Source organism: Plecotus auritus, assembly GCF_963455305.1.
Source record: "Plecotus auritus genome assembly, chromosome: 7".
Lineage (NCBI taxonomy): Eukaryota > Metazoa > Chordata > Mammalia > Chiroptera > Vespertilionidae > Plecotus > Plecotus auritus.
The window spans coordinates 138324207-138340205 of NC_137774.1; the positions used below are offsets into that span (position 1 = coordinate 138324207).

General features: G+C 39.1%; 1 protein-coding gene across 2 annotated transcripts in view; it reads right to left on the minus strand.

The window, feature by feature from the left end:
• FCHO2 (FCH and mu domain containing endocytic adaptor 2) overlaps positions 1–15999 on the minus strand; it is a 132659-nt gene that overhangs the window by 111214 nt on the left and 5446 nt on the right. For both annotated transcript variants that reach the window (XM_080679453.1, XM_080679452.1), the window contains exon 2: positions 286–377. In XM_080679453.1, the coding sequence (XP_080535579.1) occupies positions 286–377 (92 nt within the window). The remainder of the gene's footprint in view (positions 1–285; positions 378–15999) is intronic.

The window sequence follows — 15999 nt, forward strand, 5'->3', positions numbered from 1 at the left end:
TTTATTCTTCAAAGTTCCTCAATTTTTCTATTGTATCACCTTGCTAGCACATTCAATGAAATATATGTAGATAATATTTTCAGGCAGTGATATATAAATCAGTTTAACAGTGCCAGTTGGAGCCACTATTTAGCCCTCAGTGTGTAGATCACAGATAACTATTACTTTAAAGTATAACTACAGTATACTTTTAACAACTGTACTTGAATACAATCAAAATTTTCTCATTTATATTCTAAAATTTAACTTGTAATAAATTGTTAAATTACATGAAAAAATACATACCTTTCTCTTACAAAATCTGCTAGCTCTTTTGTCGATATCTGTCCATGTTTCATATTATGGTAAAGAACATCAAAGCCACTATTTTTTTCCCCCTACAATTTAAAAAGATTTTTAGTTTAATAAAAAAAAAAAGAGAGAGAGATCAAAATAACATTAACAAATATGCAATTCTGACAGTCAGGTAAGCTATCTTTCCTAAATTTAACCATTGTTGCTCACTGTAAGACTTTAAACTGTATCAAATGAATATTGTAAGGTTTCATAAAGTTCATTTTTATTATATATGCAATCATGTATATATGCATACTCAATAATCCCTCATAAGGGTATATTAATAAAACTAAGTCTGAAATATTAAGGAATAATATGTAGTATAATTTAGAAAAGATAACCATGGACCTCTTTAAATACATTACTAAATACCAAAATTCAATTCCTTGAATAGGCATTATGGATCCCTAATTATTTAACACAGCGATTTTCAACCAGAGTGCTGCAAGAATTTCTAAAACATACAATACTTGACTATTTAGTCAGGGGCACTGCCCTCTTTTCCCTTAGATCATCAAATAAAAAAAATGACAACAGCCAACACAAAAGCCATCCAGTGTGAATGAATCAAAATTACACCTAGTTTTTGGCAGATCAGCAAAAAATATATTTTTTGGTGTGCTGCAGAATTTTAGTAATTAGTTTATGTGTGCCATCAGATAAAAAGGTTGAAAATCATTGATTTAACTCAAAAGTCTGTACTTTAAAATTACTAAATCTTGACATCTTAGTCAAGACAGCATATTACTAATCATATAAGCATTAATGAATAAGTTATAATAATAATTAAATTAAAAAGCTATTATAACTTTTATTATATGAATAAAAGTTATAATAATTAAACTACAACAGAGGTGGGGAACCTTTTTTCTGCCAAGGGCCATTTGGATATTTATAACATCACTAGAAGCCCGATGCACAAGATACTTTATAATTGCTGTTATGAGTCTTTCAGTAAACTTAAGCAATTTAAGAAGTGAGAAAGTAGATAAAATTTTAAAAAGAGCATTAACAGTCTATTAGGCAGTCCTCAACTAATGGGAATTTAACAGAACCAGACCACTACACAATCCTACAAAACCTTTAGTTATTTAATCCAATAAATATTAAGTTAGCTAGTCACAGCAAAGAAAACATTAGAAATATCAATGTTATCTACACTAATAAAAGAGAAACATGCAAATTGACCGTACCTCCGCTATGCCCACAAGCCATGCCCACCAGCCAATCAGGAGCGCGTATTCAAATTAACCCAACCAAGATGGCTGCAGCCACGGAGCGAGCAGGAGGCTTGGGTTTCCCTGGCAATGGAGGAAGCCAACCTTCCCGCCCGCTCTGGCCGGCCCTGGCCTCCACTCAAGGCTACAAAGTTTCAATTATAGAAGATAAATAAATCCCAGATACCAGGGCCTCTGCTTGGGTCGCCGGGGGGCGTGGCTGGCCTGAAAACCACCACAGGCCCCTAGCCCAGGCTGCCCCACACACCAAGGGAACCCCCACCCTGATCCGGGACACCCTTCAGGGCAAACCAGCTGGCCCCCACCCGTGCACCAGGCCTCTATCCCATTTAATAAAAGAGTAATATGCAAATTGACTGTCACTCCAACACACAAGATAGCTGCCCCCATGTGGACACAAGATGGCTGCCACAAGATGGCCAGCAGGGGAGGGCAGTTGGGAGGGACCATGCCTGCAAGGGAGGGCAGTTGGGGGCAATCAGACCAGCAAGGGAGGGCAGTTGGGAGGAACCAGGCCTGCAAGGGAGGGCAGTTGGGGGCAATCAAGCCTGCAGGGGAGGGCAGTTAGGGGTGACCGGGCCGGCAGAGGAGGGAAGTTTGGGGCGACCGGGCCTGCGGGGAAGGGCAGTTGGGGGGGACCCAGGTCTGTAGGGGAGGGCAGTTAGAGGTGACCAGGCCTGCAGGGGAGGGCAGTTAGGGGCAATCAGGCTGGCAGGGAGCAGTTAGGCATCAATCAGGCAGACAGGGGAGTGGTTAGGGGTGACCAGGCTGGCAGGCAGAAGCAGTTAGGGGCAATCAGGAAGGCAGGCAGGCGAGCAGTTGGGAGCCAGCAGTCCTGGATTGTGAGAGGGATGTTCGACTGCCCATTTAGACCCGATCCTACCGGGATCGGGCTTAAACAGGCAGTCAGACATCCCTCGAGGGGTCCCAGATTGGAGAGGGTGCAGGCTGGGCTGAGGGACACACACCCCCGTGCACAAATTTTGTGCACCGGGCCTCTAGTAGGTGAAATAAAAGACTATTATCAATAAACCAAGCTCAACAACTCTCTTCACAAATGTCAGTGCTACTTTTCTTCAGTGAAAATAAAGGATAGACTATATTTACTGGAAATAAAAAGCAATATCATAAGCAAGTGTTATGCAACCTGAAACCTAATTTTTCCACAAAGTTTGCCAAAAATAGGAAACATATTATAGGAACTTCCAGTTATGTTGACGTGATCCCTAATAAACTTGTCAACTAATATAACAAGTAATTAGTTTGCCATACATACAATTAAAATGTCATAGTCGAATACCGGGTGCTGTAAGCTTAAAAAAAAAAAAGTCATATTCGTAAGGAGATAATATCCTTAACATTATGAATAGCCATTTTCATTTTTCAGGAAGAATGTAACATTAGCCCTAATCGGTTTGGCTCAAGGGATAGCATGTGGGCCCGCAGACTGAAGGGTCCCAGGTGCGATTCTGCTCAAGGGCAGGGCACATACCTTAGTCCCAGGCTCGATTCCTGGCCCTGGTCATAAACTACAGCCTCTTATGAGTCCAAACATATCCATTTGGCTTCTACAACTTTTTCATGTTTAAGATAAAGATAAAGATAAAAGTTTATTATCTAATTCTAGTTTTTACTTTCCCTGGCTTTTGCATGCAAATTTATTCCAGCCAAAATAAGAACATTTTTTGAAATAATCATTATCACTAGTCTATAGCAAGTAAAAATAATATCATGCAGATTAGTAAATAAAATTACAAATAATAACAGGCCTGAAACTTCTGATGGATTCATCCCATTACTATAATATAGAAATTACAAATGATTAGAGGACTCACCAACTCTCATAATATGAACCCTGAAAGAAACAAACCTGAAATCTAAAACCTTAAAATCCAAAGTCTGAAGCTCTTATGCCCCAAATTTCTCACCTAACACACCTACTACTTCTCATTTGCACATAATTCTAACAAGCCCAGGTTACCTGAGTTCCCAAAGTGCATTATGCATATTTAAACGCAAAAATGGAAAAGAGCTGAGAGTGAAGGGCTATTTAAACCAGCACACAGACCTAGTTGATTTAACTCAGTGGACAGAGCGTCAGCCTGTGGACTAAAGGGTCCCAGGGTTCGATCCCGATCAAGGGCACATGCCCAAGTTGTGGGCTCGATCCCCAATGTTGTTTGAAATAAAGAAAAAGAGAAGTTGTGAGATTCCCTTTTTCTCTTGGAGAGTAGTTTTGCTTGGATTTTTCTTTTCTTAACAAATTGGTTCTTGCTACCTCAATTTCTGAAAGTTGGTATCTTCCTAATAAGAGCAATATAGTTTTAAAATTTCAGTTTGAAATATCTATAAATTTATAGGAAATGGCTGAAAATGTACAGGAAGGTTCTATATATAAGCAAGATTTTTTTTAAGTTGGTCAAATCTTATTCACTTAGAAAAGTCAGCTTTCCCTAACAGTTGGATATGGTTGCTATTTATGTTCATTGGTAACAGATGACTGCAGAAATCATAATGACCCATTCTTCTATGGAGGCCTGATACTGCTTTTTCTTTTTTCAGGTAAAAAAAAGTAAATTGAATTGAATTAAAAAGGAAGGTGCAAAACAGTATCCCTAATCGAATTTCATTTTCTCTGAAAAAAATAACATGTTGTATATACAGAGTGGAGCAAAAGTAGGTTTATAGTTGTGAGTATGCAAAACACAGTTTAATCTTAAATCATTATTTATTAATTATTACATTATTTTCCATATGAACAACTGTAAATCTCTGCCCCACCTTGTACTTATACAAAAGGAGTCTAAAGGCATATACAGCAAACTATTATCAGCAAATTATTTCTGGAAAGTGGAATAATGAGCAAGATTAACTTTCCAATAAAAAAATAAATAAACCAAGTCTTCAATATAGAAGAGTTAAGAGGTATCATGACATTTTTAAAATGCAATTTTCTTCCACAACTATTGATATCAAATCTTGCTTATCAATGACCGTTTTTATCCTTCTGCTCAAATTTTTAAACTATTCTTTTTTTTTTACAAGTTTTATTGAGATATAATTCACACACCAGGCCTCACCTCCCAACCGTCAAGGCTTGACAGGGGACCTCAATGTGTGCTTCCCTTCCTGGTACTGGGCTAGGGGACCTCAGGCTGTGCCCCCCACCTGGTGGGGCTTGACGGGGGACCTCAGGCCACGCCCCCCACCCAGCGGGGCTTGACGGGGGGGGGGGGGGGGGGGGGAGCTCAAGGTGCGCTTCCCATCCTGGTGCTGGGCTAGGGGACCTCAGGCTGCTCCCCCCACCCCAACACCAGGCCAGAGACCTCAGGCCACGCCCCCCACCAGGTGGGGCTTGACAGGGGACCTCAGGCTGCAACCCCACCCCAGCACCGAACCAGGGAACCTGAGGCTGCATCCCCCTGCCTGGCGGGGCATGACAGGGGACCTCAAGGTGCACCCCCAGTGCTGGGTCGGGGGAACTCAGGCCGTGCCCCCCACCCAGGGGGGACCTGAGGCTGCACCGCCCCCCCTGCCAATGGGGCTTGACAGGGGACCTAAGGCTGTTCCCCCCTCCCGGTGCCGGGCCGGGGGACCTGAGGCTGCACCCCCCACACCTGGCGGGGCTTGATGGGGGACCTCAGGCCATGCCCCCACCCAGAGGGGCTTGACAGGGGATCTCAGGCCATGTCCCACACCTGGCGGGGCTTGATGGGGGACCTCAAGGCACGCCCCCCACCCCAGTCTGGGCTGGGGGACCTCAGGCCACGCCCCCCATCCTGGCGCCAGGCCAGGGGACCTGAGGCTACGTCCCCTGCCCGGCGGGGCTTGACAAGGGTGGGACTGGCCAGGTCTGGATCTAGCCCAATGGGGGCAGGGGCCGGCCAGGTCTGGGTCTCACACAATTTTGAGGCACATGTGGGTGGGCGGGACTCTGATGCGCCCCAGACTCTGACAGGAGGAAGGTTTTCATATACATTTTACTAATTTTCTTTCATTTCTGACACTTCTATTATAGAGAAAGGGCAAACAACAATATTAAATTATTTCCTCTAATTAATCCCCTTTTAACATGCACGAATTTCGTGCACCGGGCCAATAGTTAATCATAATAGCCAAAAGATGGAAACAACCCAAAAGTCCATTACCTGACAAATGAATAAACAAAATGTGATACAGCCCTGAACTACAATATTATTCAGCCATAAAAGGAATAAAGCACTGATATATGCAACAATACTGATTAATCCCAAAAACATTAAGAGAAAAAAGCCAGTCACACAAGACCACATATTGTAATGATTCCATTCATATTAAAAGTCCAGAATAAAAAAATAAAGAGAAAATAGATTAATAGGTTGCTTGGGGGTTGGGGGTAATGTAGGGGATGATAAATGGTACAGGATTTCTTTTTGAGGTAATGAAAATGTTTTTAAATTGACTGTGATGATGGTTGTAAATATTATCAAAATTGACTGTGAATATTACCAATAACCACTGAATTGTATACTTTAAATGAGTGGATCACATGGCATGTAAAATATAGCTCAATAACATTATCCAAAAAGTTCAGTAAATAACATTTTTATCTTCTTTAATCAATAAATTCTTGCAGAGAAACTTTTCAGTATTAACCAACAAAAACATTAACACCATTGCTGGCCCAAAGAGAACAATTGCTAAGACGGTTTGCACAAGATAGGATCTTTTATCTGCTCATCTTAATGCACTTTACAGAGGTATCACTTTTACAGAACATCCCCTACCTTTGACCTGGGGCAAATAAAATTGTCCTATAATCCAATATAAATAAGTATTAAAAATCTTTGGATAGCCCCGCCAGTGTTATCAGTGGTTGAGCATTGACCTATGAACCAGGAGGTCAGAGTTTGTTTCCCCAGCAGGGAACATACCTGGGTTGTGGGCTCAATCCCCAGTAGGGGGGTGTGAAAGAGGCAGTGGATCAATGATTCTCTCATCCTTGTTTCTGTCTCTCTCTCCCTCTCCCTTCCTCTCTGAAATCAATGAAAACCTATTTTTTTAAAAAATCTTTGTATAACCACTCCCAGTATAAAGTAAAAAAAAAGTTTTGCCAACCTTTGAAGATGAAAGTCCAGAATCATACTTCCTCTTACCACTCCAATTTAATTAATACTACAGTTAACAGTTTGATGTATATTAGTCCAGATTCCTTTTCTCATACATATAGTAACATGCTACATTTTAATATGAAAATGAGGTCTACTATGCATATTGTCTTAGACCTAAATTATCATTTAAACTGAAATTTAACTGAAAAGATAATATAAGTAAGGTCCCAAGTCACTGAACATGTTCAGATTTTTTTCTAGCCTAATATAGTTTACAAGTAAGACATCCTTGAAATATCAAATTAAAAAGTTTAAATAAATCATCAAACTTATTTTGGAAATCCAAAGGTACCTTTATCTTTTTCTGGTTGATTTTATAGCACAACTTTATACCTAAAGTTTTTTAATAGATTATAAAATACAATCTAACATATTTCCACTTGAAGAGAAATGCATCTCTCTATTTAAAAGGCTATGAAATTCCCATTTTAACTAAAATGGAACTCATATACTAGGTGTACCAATTAATAATGAGGATTTTTTTTAATAGATGGAGTTACACATGTTGATATATATGCAATCTGATATGTATGCTATTTTGTTGTATTGACAGCAAGCTTCAAAACTTCATGTCAAATTTGCTGAAGGTGTTAACATCATAGATATTTTTACACTTAAAAATGTCGAATTTCGTGCCAAAAAAAGAGCATTTGCGGGAAATTGTAATTCATTACTTTATTTTGAAGAAAAAGTTATCGTATACTTCAGGAAGCTTATGGTGAACATGCTCCATCTCAAGATACTTGTGAATGCTGGTTTAAATGCTTTAAAATTGATGATTTAGATGTGAAAGACAAAGACCGTCCAGGTCAACAGAAAAAGTTTGAAGACGAACTATTACAAGCATTATTGGGTGAAGATGCGTGTCAAACTCAAAAACAACTTGCAGAAAGTTTAAACGTTGCTCAGCAAACAATTTCCAATTGTTTACAAGCAATGGGAAAGATTTTAAAGGAAAATGGGTGCCACATCAACTGAACGAAACACAAATGGAAAACCGAAAAGTCATCAGTAAAATGTTGCTTCAACGGCAGGAAAGAAAGTCTTTTTTGCATCGAATTGTGACTGGCAATGAAAAGTGGATTTATTTTGAGAATCCCAAATGCACAAAATCATGGGTTGATCCAGGTCAACCATCAACATCGACTGCAAGGCCAAATTGCTTCGGAAAGAAGATAATGCTCTGCGTTTGGTGGTATAGGAAGGTGTGGTGTATTATGAGCTTCTAAAACCAGGTGAAACAGTTAATATTGATCGCTACCGACAATAAATAATCTATTTGAACCACACTTTGATCGTAAAACGACCAGAATGTGCCAGAAGACACGGCAAAGTAATTTTGCTTCATGATGATGCACCATCACACACTTCAAAGCCAGTTAAAGACACGTTAAAAGATCTTGCCTGGGAAGTATTAACCCACCCACCATATTCACCAGACCTTGCTCCTTCAGATTACCACTTGTTCCGATGGAGGGCACAGGCACTTTCTGAGCAGCACTTCAAAACGTACGAAGAAGTGGAAAATTGGGTCTCTGAATGGTTTGCCTCAAAACAAAAAAAGTTCTACTGGGACGGTATCCACAAATTACCTGAATGATGGGGGAAATGTGTAGCTAGCGATGGACATTACTTTACATAAAGCACTTTTGATGTTTCTCTTGAAATTATCATGTTTTCTTTGATTACAAAATCTGCATTATTAATATTGGTACACCTAGTATCTAGATTTTAAGAACCACAAAAATAGTAGAAAAGCATAAAGCTATAAACCCCACATATTAATTTATTGATTTTAGAGAGAAAGGAAGGGAGAAAAACATCAATTTGTTGTTCCATGTATTTATGCGATCATTGGTTGCTCCTTGTGTGTGCCCTGCCCGGAGATCAAACCTGCAACATTGGCATATCAGGATGATGCTCTAACCAATTGAGCTACCCAACTGAGCTACCATCCAGGGTAAACCCCACAGATTTTAGTTAATGGTGTGAAACTTCTCTTTCAAAGAATCTTTTAAGGGCAAATTAAACACTTCAATTTTGATGAGTCCAAGAGCTGAAAAGTAGGCAGAAGATAGAGTGTAGACTATATGAATTAAAAAGTTGATTTTACCCATTTTCTTTTTCAATTAAAAAAAATATATTTTTGGGGAGGGAAGAGAAAGGTCAGGAGTTACTGTCATGTGAATAACAACATGCCTAATCTTCCTCTGAACTCCAGACAGCTTAAATATAAATACCAGAGGCTGCAGGACTCCCGGATGCCCCAAGTCTGAGGCCGAAGCCGCCAGGGTCGTGGCAGTAGAGGGAATTCGCTGTCCTCTTTTTTATCTACTTAATTTATTTTGTCTTAATTTTTTAATAAAGCTGTACATATAAATAAATAAATAAATAAATAAATAAATAAATAAATAAATAAATAAATAAATATAAATACCACTTCCTACCTCTCTACATTCTCCTTTCACTCTAGCTCTTACCAACATTTATTAGATAACATTGGATAAGTCACTGCAAAGTACAGCATTAATATATTTCTGATGGTCTCACTTTATTTGACTTCTCTGAAAAAACACAATAAAACATTCAACCAATTCTGAAGATACTCTTTCTCCTTTGAAGAATGGCCCCTCTACTGAAGAATCTTTCTAGACACTTTTGATGGGAATTCAACAAATATGCAATGACAGCCTCCCAGTACCATTTTTGCCTTAAAAACTGCTAGGAAAAAAAGAAAAAAACATATTCAAGCAGTTTTTCACACATGATCACTAAATGGATTCTGCAGAACTACTGGCAAGACATTACTAAAGCAAAAAAAAAAAACACAGTGATTATAATATGTAAAATGAACCTGGCCAATGTGGCTCAGTGGTTGGGTGTTGACATATGAACCAGGAGGTCATGGTTGATTCCTGGTCAGGACACATGCCCAGGTTGCTGGCTGCTGTTCCCAGTGGGGGGCATACGGAGGCAGCCAATCAATGATTCTCTCATCATTAATGTTTCTATCTCCCTTTCCCTCTCCCTTCCTCTCTGAAATCAGTAAAAATATATTTTTTAAAAAATGTATGTAGAATGTGCACTGCTCAGCAGTCAAAACTACTCAGTGCAGGTGCAAAAGTCACTCAAACACATTTGTTGGTTGACTGGTGAGTTTTAATTATAACTTACCTCTTCCCAGTTAGTTAAACCCTTAAAGCCATCTAATAAAAATTACATATGGATTCAACAAAAATAGCAGATGCAAACAGTTGTGAGATAATTTTCATTTTCATGTTTTTCAAATTTTTTGTAATCTGTAAATAAATGTAATTTTCATTACTCTCAAAATGAAAATAATAAAACAACCATTTCAGCTTTCTCTAAAACTCTTCAAGCTATACTTACAAAGACAATGAAGGCTACCACTTAAACTGGCATGCTGTATACATTAATACTTAAGTCTCAAGTCGTCATAATTCATAAGTGGAAAAAACAAAACTAAAAGTAACCTAAATGTCCAAAGGGGCGTGATTTAAAAAAAAATTATGGCCGCTCTATTCCATGGGAAGCTATGGAGTCACTAAAAACATCTTTAAGAATACTTAATCACATGAGAAAAATGCTTGGTATCATGTGAAAATTGTAAGATACAAAACTATATAGTAGAACCCATTTAAAATTTCATGTTTCTAAGTATCTTAGAGGATAGAGGGAAAGGCTATAGATAATGTTTACTTCTGTTTTACCTATCCTATATAATAAAAGCCTAATATGCAAATCGACCAAATGGCAGAAGGATTGGCAGAACGGCTGGTCACTATGATGAGCAATGACCAAGGCAGGAGCTGCCCCCTGGTGGTCAGTGCGCTCCCACAGGGGGAGTGCCACTCAGCCAGAAGCCAGGCTCATGGCTGGTGAGCGCAGCGGCGGTGGCGGCAGCACTAAGGAGCAGCAAGCCGGTGGCATGCTGCAGGCAGGCGCTAAGGAGCGAGGGGTACTGGACTGCGAGAGGGTGCAGGCCGGGCTGAGAGACCCCCCACCCCCACGCCAGAGCACGAATTTCATGCACCAGGCCTCTAGTTACATCTTAATTATGGTTATAATTAAAAGGAAAAACCATCTTCACTGGCTGTTGTTTCACCCAAGTAAAAACAAACATTTTTTAGTTTTAAGACCTCAGCAGCACCAATTTGCTTTACTTATATTGTACCTTCCTTCCCTAAAGCCAAGCAAGCATACTTGTCAGTATCTTCCATAATACTTTAAAATATATTTTTATTGATTTCAGAGAGCTAGGGAGAGATAGAAACATCGATGAGAGAGAATCATTGATCAGCTGTTTCCTGCACAACCCCACTAGGGATCTAGGCCACACCCAGGCATGTGCCTTGACCAGGAATCGAACCATGATCTCCTGGTTCATAGGTGGACTCTCAACCACTAAGCCACGCCAGCCATAATTTTTAATCCTGAAATTCCATCAAGAAACATGTTGGTGCCTCATGAACTGATGGAATTGTGTGCCTTATCTTCATCACACAGTTCACTTATCACTTCCCAATATAATCCTCTCTGACTGGTCATTCCAGCAACATTCTCTATCTAGTATCTTCATCAACAGATATAAATATATATATCTCAGTTGCTGTTTTTGTTTCTCCCCATATCAGACCAATGTATGCTAATTCTGTGGACCCAACTGTTATTAAAATTCTTAAAACTCTAATATTTTTTTAATTTTTCCACACTAGATAAATTGAAAGCCAATCCATTATTCCCTTTCCTTTATAGATCTGTATAACACTATATTTCTATAGGGATTTCTTAGGATTAATTGTTCTAGAATTATAAAATCAGGATGAATTTCATCATTTCAAAAGATACCCCATGACTCAAAAAAACTACTTCCAAAGGACTTATGCTAGCCAAATATGCAGGATGATACAAAGCATGCCTGTCCTCCCACGCCTTTGCCCAAATAATTTAAGTAGTTCTGAAGGGATTAATGCATTTAGGATTTAGTGTGCAGGGCTAGAAAAGAACCCAGACAGAAAATGTTTATCCTTTCCATATCCATGCTCTAAAATCCTTCCCCTGATTTAAATTTATACAGACCAAATCAGTATTAATTTCTTACTTTCAAATTCCTCCTAGATTAAGGCAAAAATACAAAATAACCATCCCTCCACCCCACCCCCAACAAAAAATCCAAGGGCCTCACAAAATTTGGTGCCATCTAAAATACTGTAATTTTATAATGTCTGCCCGTCAAGTCTACTTGAACCTAGTTAGATGAAATCTGTAGTTTGCATTTTCATAGCCTGTTGCAGTTGAAAACAATTTGGGCATGGCTAACTGGCTGTTATACAATTATACATTTTAATTTAGTGGATGTTACTTGCTTATATATACATAGGTTATCTCTGGAAAGCTACATAAGAAATTGTTAACAGTGTTTTTGAGGAGATCTTGATGAAAGAAGAAAAGATTTTTTTAATACTGTATTTCCTTTTGTAACGAATACTAAACTGTGTAAATTTCACAAATCTGTTAATGTAGATGTGTAAATGTACATACATATATACTTTTTGAATTTTAATATACCATCTAATGGGATCATATCCTAAGCAGGTACCCCAAACTACAATATTTGGAAATTTCAAGTAGTAGAAAGTCTATATCCTGGGTTTCTATGGTCACTTCAACTAATTTTCTAAAGACATACATTTTTAAATAACCCCAAAGAATGTGTATGTGTGTGTATATATGTGGTTATTAGTCTCTCATCTAAGATACTAAATTTATATTAAATAATCAAGCAAAAATACAACAATGGTTTGCATTCCAATGTCCTATTAATAGCAATTCCAGGCGTTTTGTTTTTTAATATATTTTATTGATTTTTTTATAGAGAGGAAGGGAGAGGGATAGAGAGTTAGAAACATCGATGACAGAGAAACATCGATCAGCCGCCTCCTACACACCTCCTACTGGGGATGTGCCTGCAACCAAGGTACATGCCCTCAATCGAACCTGGGACCCTTCAGTCCGCAGGCCGACGCTATTCACTGAGCCAAACCAGTTAGGGCGCAATTCCAGGTTTTTAAAAATCATTTTAATCCTCTGTTTATCCATGTAATCACATATCAAATTTTAGATATGTAACCAAATGCTCCAATTTTATTTAAAAACTTAAGTATGACAATACTAGTGAAATCAACAAATGGAATGAAATTCTTGTAGTGGTTAATCAGTAAAAGAAATAAGGAAAATAAATAAGGAAAAACTTCAGGATAAACATACCGGAAATAATTGTGTGGGTTTTTTTTATATATTTTATTGATTTTTTACAGAGAGGAAGGGAGAGGGATAGAGAGTTAGAAACATTGCCCTGGTCGGTGTGGCTCAGTGGATAGAGCGTCGGCCTGCGGACGGAAGGGTCCCAGGTTCGATTCCAGTCAAGGGCATGTACCTTGGTTGCGGGCACATCCCCGGTAGGGGGTGTGCAGGAGGCAGCTGATCGATGTTTCTCTCTCATCGATGTTTCTAACTCTTTTTCCCTCTCCCTTCCTCTCTGTAAAAAAAAAAAAAAAAAAAAATCAATAAAATATATTTTTTTAAAAAAAAGAGTTAGAAACTCTTGATGAGAGAGAACCATCAATCAGCTGCCTCTTACACACCTACCGGGGATGTGCCCGCAACCAAGGTACATGCCCTTGACCAGAATCGAACCTGGGACCTTTCAGTCCGCAGGCCGACACTCTATCCACTGAGCCAAACCGGTTAGGGCTAAGATAATTGTTGTTCATTCTCGATGTGCTGATTGGAGATAATCTTTGGAAAAAGTTACCTAAGTAAAAATGTCAGTTTACCACCATGTGATGTATGCTAAAGAATACTTGGTGTCTTTTAAAAAATGCTGCATATCTTATATAGGATAGTTTTACTATGTAAAATGAGATTTATAAGGTATTTCATCAAGTATGTTGTGCTTACTTATTTTACCCCTTCAATAATTATCAATCACCTATGCCCAGTAGGTATGGCTCAGACCCATGCCTCAAGAGGTCTCAAGTTCCATTCCAGGTCAGGGCACATGCCCGGATTGAGGCGTGCAGGAGGCAGCCAATCAATGTTTCTCTCTCATCAATGATTGTATTTCTCCCTCTCCTTCCTTTCTAAAAAAATCAATAAAAACATATGAAAATAATTATAACCTATGAAATCCATTTCTTAAAAAAAAAATTTAACTTCTGAATTTATACAAAAACATGAAGCTAATTTAATAACTATAATACAATGCTGACATAGAGAATCTCAAAAGTATTATGAACTGGTACTCTTAGAGAATGAAGCAGCATATCAAGACGCTTCCTAATTGTAATAATTCTTGATATCTTTTTTAAGTTATACATTCTGATGAGCTAACAACTGATATTAAAGACCATAGTGTAGTATCTGCTATTAATATTTTTTGCTGTCCAATTTAACAGAAAAGAAAAATATTTTCAGCTTGATTATCAATGGCACTATACTTTGTAGCAAAAAATGACTTATCAGCAACAAAACACCTGTTTGTGTAGGAAGTTCGAATATATTTTTCTCTTTAAAGTATAATATTAAGTAAAAGAATTTGTAACGTAGCATATACTTTAAGTTAAGAAACACCATACTTTAAAGACTTAAAGGCAGGATATGCTGCTTTCAAAAAAGCATGAAGTAAGTTTGAATGATTCAAACTTTCATCTAATAAAATGCCACAACAAAAAGTTTGTCCTTTTACATGTAGGACAAAAAAAACCACACAATTAATAGGTTGTTTAGTTACAAATCTAAAACTTTAAAGATTCTCACTCTGACAAGTTTTATTCTGTTTTGAGAGTGTCACTTTAAACATTCGGAAAGAAAAGTGAAGTTTAATTGTAAGTTCTCTATTTTAAGAAATTATTTTAAGCCCTGGTCGAGTAGCTCAGTTGGTTAGAGCACCGTTCCCATACACCCAAGTTACCCATTCCATTCCCAGTCAGGGCACACACAAGAATCAACCATGAATGAATGAATAAGTAGAACAACAAACCTACATATCTCTCTCTCTCTCTCTCTCTCTCTCTCTCTCTCTCTCTCTAATCAATAAAAAATATTTTTAGAAAATTATTTTATAAATGATCCTAAAATATGTAAATCTTTAAGTTGTTTTAAACAGACAGCTATCAAATAATTAGAAGTTAGTTCCTAGACTTTCTTAGTTCATTTAACCCTCCTTAGGAGCTTTTTAAGCTCTAATTTAGAGCTTTTCAGCCCAATTCTACTCTTAAAAGTAAAATAAAATACAGTCTATTTTAACTACTTGTACTCAATAGTGAAATGAAGGCAAAGACTACAACATAGAGGAGAAACCAAGATGGCGGCATAGGTAAGCACCTAAACTGCTGCCTAGCACAACAATTTCAAAACTACAACTAAAAGACAGAACGGACACCATCCAGAACCACAGGAAAGCTGGCTGAGTGAAAATTCTACAACTAGAAGGAAAGAGAAAAGCTCACAGAGAATTGGAGGTATGGCAAAGGGTCTTTGTGCGCACAGAGAGGAAGGGCGGCTGAGAGCCTGGCTGACTTTCTCTGGCGGAAGGGGGAAGGAAGCCCCCGACCCGCACTGAACCCCAGTTCTGACTGCACTGAACCCCAGTTCTGGGCGAAACCCCATGGACCCACGCTCTTACGGGGGGAGTCTGGGTGGAGACTCGGGAGCTGGGGAAGGCAGAAGTCTGAAGGCTCGCGCGTGCCAGTGCGCACAAAGGCTGCGGAGGTTGCCACAGGCTTTCCCTAGTGGAAGGGAGTTGGATGCTCCTGACTGCACTGAGCCCCAGTTCTGACTGCACTGGACCCCAGTTCAAGGCGAGCCCCTGGGGACCCACGCTCTTGTGGGGGGAGTCTGGACTCTCGGGCGAAGACTCGGGAGCCGGGGAAGTCAGAGGTCTGAAGGCACGCACGTGCGCGCAAGGGCAAGGCTGACGGGAAGCCAAGACTGAGACTCCACCCCATCCAAGCTGAGCACAGAGGCTATTGCAATTTGGCAAGTCTAATCCTATAAGGCTGTCTCCAGCACCAAACTTCTCCCAGCACAGACACAGCTGATCCTTACAGCCAACTGGCCTGGAGGTCAATTCTTCCCAGTGATACCAACAACAATCAAGACTTAATTACAACAAGGCTGTACACACAGTCCACAAAAGGGGTGCACCAAGAGTGTCCACCTCAGGTTAACTGGGGAGGCAGAACCACTGGGCC